The 7,070-nt window shown below is 43.9% G+C and overlaps 1 protein-coding gene across 1 annotated transcript in view; it reads left to right on the top strand.

Moving 5' to 3' along the window:
• The window catches only part of Rab3 (RAS oncogene family member Rab3), a 139,998-nt gene that overhangs the window by 77,733 nt on the left and 55,195 nt on the right, over window positions 1-7,070 (top strand). Inside the window, exon 2 of the mRNA XM_080276426.1 lies at window positions 1,957-2,181. Coding sequence (XP_080132552.1) covers window positions 1,957-2,181 — 225 coding nt within the window. The remainder of the gene's footprint in view (window positions 1-1,956; window positions 2,182-7,070) is intronic.

The raw sequence follows: 7,070 nt of genomic DNA on the forward strand, positions 1-7,070 counted from the left end.
GTAACACCTGTGAATATGGACGAGGGAGGAAGGGAGGGAAGCAGTTAGGTAGGGAGGGAGGGAGGGAGAGGAGGAGGAGGGAGGCAGTTAGATAGGGAGTGAGGGGGGAAGTAAAGGAGGAGGTAGGCAGGGAGAAATGAAAGCAGAAGGCAGGAATGAGGGCAGGAGGAGGAAGGCGGGAAGAGATGGAGTGAGGTAGGATAGGAGGGAGGGAAAAGCAAGGAAGGAGGGAGGGAGGAAGAAAAAGAGACGAGGGTGAGAGAGAGAGAGAAAGAGAGAGGGAGAGAGGAAGGTAGGAAGAAATGAAGGGAAGAAAGTCAATACACAGAGAGGGGGAGGAGGATACAGGGAGGGAGGTAAGAGACGTAGGGAGGGAGGGTTGGAGGCAGGGAAAACAGGACTGGAGAAAGCAGAGATGTAGGGGAGGGAGTGAGAAAGTGAGGCAGTAAGGGGATGGGAGGGAGAGAGAGAGAGGAAAGCAGGGTGAGAGGGAGGTGACGGGGAGAGATAATCGAGTAAGTAACCAACACTCACTGACTCCTTCCTCACCCAGCATGGGAGGTGCTGGTGAGGTAGTTAGACAGGGTATCTGTTGTCTGAATGGACGCGAGTTCGATCCTAAGCAGTGGTAAGGAATCATTTGATGAGTAGAATTTTGTTCAGACAAGCTTCACTGATCTTCCACAAAACCACTTAAAGTCATTACACCAGTCTTTAACGAAACAGCCGTCGCCTGCACTGAGTATGAACGAGGGTTATTAGCAGTGACGCGATGACGTGTGCAGGTTAACGGCAGATGGGAGATGTGCTGGCCACAGGGAACAAACCGGTTAAGTCTGTGCACCTCTAGAAGCAGATCAGTTTAAAGAAAAAAAAAAATACGCCTTGAGTGCAACGCGCGCACCCTGCAACAGGTGTAAGGGTTCTCCATGTGCCCCGTGACCTTGGCCTTGGATCAGGTGCTCAAAAAATCGAGTTACTTCATTCTTGCCTGACCCTCAACACTTCCACCACATTGGATTCAGATCGGATATAAACTGTTCAGGTTGACTTAACCAGGCGATATTGACTTTTAACCTATCCCTGTGACCTTAACCTTTGACTATTTTTTTTTTTAATTGAATCCCCTCATTCTTGCTTTACCCTGAAGCCATTCACCAACAGTACTTTGCTCTGAATTGGATTAAAACTTTGAGTTGACCTTGCCTTGTGTCCTTGACCTTTGACGTGTTGCTCTCAAAAACAATAGACCAAGCCCTTGGCTGACCCTCAACCCGTCCATCATGTTTGGTCCAAACCTTATTTTGTTTACACTGGCAGGCAAGGGTTAAACATTGACTTTGTCGTGTGACTTTGAACACTGACTAATTGATCTAAGACTCGAATCCCTTCGTTGTTGCAATATCCTCAACCCTTCCGAAAGTTTTGTTTAACTTGGATAAAAACTGCCTAAGTTGATCTTTCTGGTCAAACTCTGACCTTATAACCTTGACCTTTGACATTTGCTTAATTTCCGTAGGCAGGTCCTTGGCTGGCCCTCGACCGCTACACCAAGTTTGTATCATTTCAGATAAGAACTTTTAGTTATGTTGTTCTCACAAAGACACACACAAGAACCGAACTCTGATCCGTCCTGTGACCTTGACTTTTGACAGAGTGTCTTCAAATTGGAATGCCTTCCTTCGTGCCATATTCTTAACCCTCCGACAAAGTTTGGTCTAAATTGGATAAAAATTGCTTAAGTTGGCCATATTGAGTCAAACTTTGACCTAGTTGTGACCTTGACCTTTGACCGGTTGTTCTCAAAAACAGAAGGTCAAGCCATTGGCAGACCATCAACCCTTCCACCAAGTTTGGTTAAAATTGTTTTAAAAAACTATTTTCACAGAAACAGAAGTACACTGAGCAAAACATTACCCCGCTGCTCCCAGTAATGGTACCTTCCTAACCCAACAGATGGCGGTCTCTCAGGACAACCGGTGGCAGAAGGATGCGGCGGACCAGAACTTCGACTATATGTTCAAGTTGCTCATCATTGGCAACTCATCGGTGGGCAAGACCTCTTTCCTCTTCCGCTACGCCGACGACTCCTTCACCTCCGCCTTCGTCAGCACGGTCGGCATTGATTTCAAGGTCAAGACTGTCTTTAGGAACGACAAGCGAGTCAAGCTGCAGATCTGGGTGAGTACGATAATATTAGCATAAAGTTTAAAACTGAATGTAAGTACTTATCTTTAAGCGCCGCTTCGACAGTTCATCTGTGTGCATCTCACTGAACAGAATCCTAAGCAAGGTAAGCTTCAGTGTGGAGGTATGGAGCTCACTAGGGCTGTTGCTTTAATAATGTTCGTGTTCATAAATCATGGGCGTTCCAGCTTTACCACAAAAGGTACTTCATTTCGCGGCACCTGTATAACCAAGCGGCTAAGCAGTCCGGTTTTACAGCCTCCTTGTCCACCAAAAGGAGACAGTTGGTGCAAGAAAAAGGCAGCTTCAGCCTGCAGTCCTCCGAATTCACATCCATTAACAGGCACCAAGCGTAACTGTAGAAAACAAAAAATGAAATGTGAAAAGCTTCGTTGGGTAGTATCTAACTAAAAGCAACGAATGTGAAAGCGGTGCTATGTCCTGAAGGAAATAAGTATATGGCTGGAGGATAACTGCGTTCGGCCAGATGGCTTATGCTAGGCAGCTTCTTAAGAGTGTAACCATGCTGTTAGAATAAGACTAGGATAGCAAAGAAGAAGGCTCTCCTCCGCCAACCAGTCTCTTTACCTGAAACTGGCAGGAAAGAACGAGAAGGAACACCACGTAGTTAAGAAAAACCATCGCAAACATTGTAAGAAAGGGCGAAAGTAAACAGGGACTATCGTAGTGCTAAAATGAGGAAATAAACAAAGTGAAGAAGTCGCTTGCTTTTAAAGATCATCAAACAAATAACTCAGTATTACAAGGTTAGGTAGAATTTGGACTAAATACATCCAAATACATAAAATTAATGATTAATAATTGAAACATACACAAGCAACACGTAATCGCCATAATATCAACAAATACTATCACATAAGCTTAAGAAATTGTACTGGCAAGGCTGGGAATTGGTGCAGTTACAGAGGACATGGAACTGGGTGTTTTGCCGTGATACTAAGTTTGGAAGCAGAAACTAATATGTAAAAAATGATTAATCTGAGGGGAACTGTGAGACTGGGGGGTGTTAGATATAGTATTATAAACCCTTTTGCTAGCAGAGATCCTAGGTCGAATGGAATCATCCGGCGGTAGCATGAATAATAAAACGACATTGTATTGGAGGGGTTGATGGTCATAAGTATTTTAGCGGAAAATGGGGAAATGTTCACTAGACTAGAAAATATCGTGATAGTAGCAAAATTCCAATGACCTTGGCTTTCACTGAACAGAGGGAAGTTGTCAAACTTTTTCTCCAAACACTGTATTTCATATTGCGTTAACCGTTTCCCAGCATGAAGCTTTTTCAGGGGAATAAAATCTCGTACGTGGTAAAATGGAAAACGAAATTCTTCATTTCAGTACAGAACGGTGATCCGCGTTTTTATATATTTATTTATTTATTTATTTTTTTTTTACATAACTGATGCTCAGGATTTCTCTTTAGCACGGTAAAATTGTTTTAATTAACCGAAGTAAAATGAATATATAACAAGCAATGCAAAGTTAAAGCAAATATCTTTTTTTTCCATTTGAAAGTTTTGCAATGTTTACGCATGAGAGGTAAATATACAGTATGTATAGAGAGAGAGAGCAACCAACTGTGTATCGCAGGGAAGGAGAATGACTGTCCGTGTTTATGTGTTTGTGTGTGTGCTTTACGTGCCTGCAGCGGAGTATGTGTGCTTACGTATTTGTGTGTGTGTGTGTGTGTGTGTGTGTGTGTGTGTGTGTGTGTGTGTGTGTTCGTGTGTAATTAAAAATGAATAGTGAGAGAGAGAGAGAGAGAGAGAGAGAGAGAAGGCGTACTGTGATGGAGCGAGTAAACAAAAAAGAATGAGTGTGTTAACTAAGTGAATGTGACAAAGAGTAAGTGTCCGGAAGAGTGAGCAAGTGTGCAAAAGTGAGTGCTAAAGGGTGAGTGTACGTGAGTGGGCGAGTGCAAAAGTGTGCGCAAGTCTGTGAAAGTGAGTGTGAGAGAGTGACAGTGTGTGAAAGTGTGAAAAAGAAATTGCGAAATACTGTGCGAAAGAGTTTGGGAAAGCGTGTTGGAGAGTGAGAAGTACCGGAGAGACTTCAGTACTGACATCCTGGGGGACTGTATTAAAGGGGAGAGAGAGAGAGAGAGAGAGAGAGAGAGAGAGAGAGAGAGAGAGAGAGAGAGAGAGAGAGAGAGAGAGAGAGAGAGAGAGAGGTTAGAAAGAAATTAAGAAAAAAGGGAAATGAAGAGAGAGAGGGGGGGGGAAGAGTGAGATGGAGAGAAATAGAGTGTAAGGAAAAGAAAAAAGTGGAAGATGGGAAGGGAAATAACAAAGAATGGAGAATGGTTGGGAAGAGAAAGAGAAGTGAGAGAAAGTATCTGAGAGAGCATACATATGGAGAGAGAGAGAGAGAGAGAGAATAGTGAAAAAGAGATGACAGAAGGAAAGCAGAGGTAAAAAAAATGATGGAAGGACTGGGGATAAAAAATAAGAGAGGGGGGGAGAGTTTCAAGGAGTTACAAGTAGTTCCTCGAAAGGTCGTAGGATCCATCCCGAGGAGATATTGTACTACACTTGGGCTGCAGGCACCAAGGACACGTTGCCACACCAGTAACGCAAGAGAAGTGTGACCTGAGAGAGATTGAGAGGGGGGGGGGGTGGCAGGGGGGAGGAAAAAAGGAAGGTAGGAGGGAAGTAAAAGAGAACAGAAAATGGGAAGAGAAGGGAGAGCGAGAGGCACGGGTAGAGGGCGAGGGGGAGGAAGGAAGGGAGAGAGAATGGAAGGGAGAATAGTGATGAAAAATAGAGGTGGGGAGGGAAGGGAACGGGAGGGAAAAATGATACATGAAGGATGAAAGAGGACTGGGGAGAAAAATGAGAGAGAGAGAGAGGAATTTTGCCGAGCCCTCGTGAAAGAACCGTGAATGTCATCCATATAAAAGGTTTTGGACATAGAGAGTCAGCGTGTGTGAAAAGAGAGAGAGGGATTGCGTGTGTGTGTGTGTGTGTGTGTGTGTGTGTGTGTGGAGGGGGGTGAGAGAACCACGGTGGGTCAGTGGGTATTGCATTCGCGTCACGTACTGTAGTGGTCTTGGTTTGGATTTGGAACCCATTCGTGGCCGATCTTTAACCCCTTTAGTTCGATGATGAGTTTGGGAATTTTTTCTTGCAATATTACTCGATTTCTGATCGTCAGTATTGGTTCCGCCAGAGACACTCCACTGGCGATCTTCCCACCTTCCTTTCAGACTCTTGGTCATCCTCCTTTCGGGACTTTGGCGAAAGCTTTGCCATTGCACTTGACATCTCAAAGGCTTTCGATCGAGTCTGGCATAAATCATTAATTTCCAAACTGGCCTCGCACGGTTTCTGTCCTTCTATCTTGCCTTCACCTCAAGCTTCCTTTCTGGTCGTTCTGTAGCTGCTGTTGTTGACGACGACCGTTCGTCATGAAGCGCTATCAGTAGTGATGTTTTTCAGACTTTTGTCTGAACACCAACTCTCTTCTTTCCATTCATGAATGACCTTCTAAGCTGTACATCTAACTCTATCCACCTATATGCTGATGAGTCCACCCTTCACCTTTCCATCCGCCTCTCGCAACGTCCATCTCAACAGCTATATACTTCAGCAAACAGTGGATGAGGCTATGGCACACTTAGTGTCCGACTTGGTTTATATCACTGATTGGGGTAAAAGTAATCTTGTTGTTAATGCATCAAAAACTCTGTTCTTACATCTTTCGACCCGTCACAATCTTCCGCAGGAGTACACTCTAATGTTTAACAATATCCATCTCAATCCTACATCATCTTTGAACATGCTTAGGGTTTCATTCTCTCGGGATTTATCTTGGAAAGATCATATACCTCTCGTAAGATTTGCTTCCAAGAGATCAAGTGTGCCAAGCCGACTCCGTGCCTTCTTTACCCCTGCACAGTTGACGACCTTATACACAGGTTTTATTCGCCTCTGTGTAGAGTACAGCTCTCATGTGTGGGGTGGCTTCTCACTTGCAACTCTTCTCAAGAAGGTGGAGTCAAAGGCTTTTCGTCTCTTTAACTTTCCTTCTTATACTGGCTCCCTTCAACATCTGTCTCTTCGCCGCCCTGTTGCATCTCTATCACTTTTCTGTCGCTACTTCAGTGATCAGTACTCTTAACTGTCTGTTTGCATCCCTCCACCACTACGGCGGGCACATAGCACCCGACTAGCAGCCAACTCACATCCCTTTCCTGTCCAATTCTCAAATGCAAGAGTTAACCGGTGCTCTCGGTCCTTCATGTATGCAGCAGGTCAACTCTGGATCTGTCTTCCTCCCTCAGTGTTTCCTACCGCCTATGACATCAGTCTTCTAAACACAGTGTGTCCAGGCATCTCGAACGGATCTTGAATTTGGCTCCCTTGCCTTTATTTTTTCTGGGAGAGGACAATCATGGGGACCTTTGATTCTTTCATCCTTGCATTAAAAACGTAGTAGTTGAGTTTTTGAACTGTAATGGTTAGGTAGGGGAGACCGGGACTGGTTGTTACAATTTTACTGTTTTTGCCACCCAATCAAAAAGTACACAGGATAACATAATAATTTCTGCTATTAAAAGGCGATAATGTTTATTAATACAAACATTAAACAGAAAAATCATAAATTGTCTCATTCTTAAGAAATAGCAGAATATAAATTGCTCAGTCGCTGTATGCAACTTGCCCCGTATGTGGGTTATGTCGTTACAGCCCATGGGGTAAGTTGTTACAAATATATAATGAACGATGACCCTACTGGACACAGCAGTCACCAATGCAACTGAGGTAATACAGTGAAACACTCAGTAAAAAGCATAATTTTCTAATAAGTGATAATGGGATAACTTATCTACAGAATAAAAATAGCTGAAGATTCAAGAT

The sequence above is a fragment of the Coenobita brevimanus genome, chromosome 65 (genome assembly GCF_032717465.1).
Source record: "Coenobita brevimanus isolate Jiangsu-jjx chromosome 65, ASM3271746v2, whole genome shotgun sequence".
Lineage (NCBI taxonomy): Eukaryota > Metazoa > Arthropoda > Malacostraca > Decapoda > Coenobitidae > Coenobita > Coenobita brevimanus.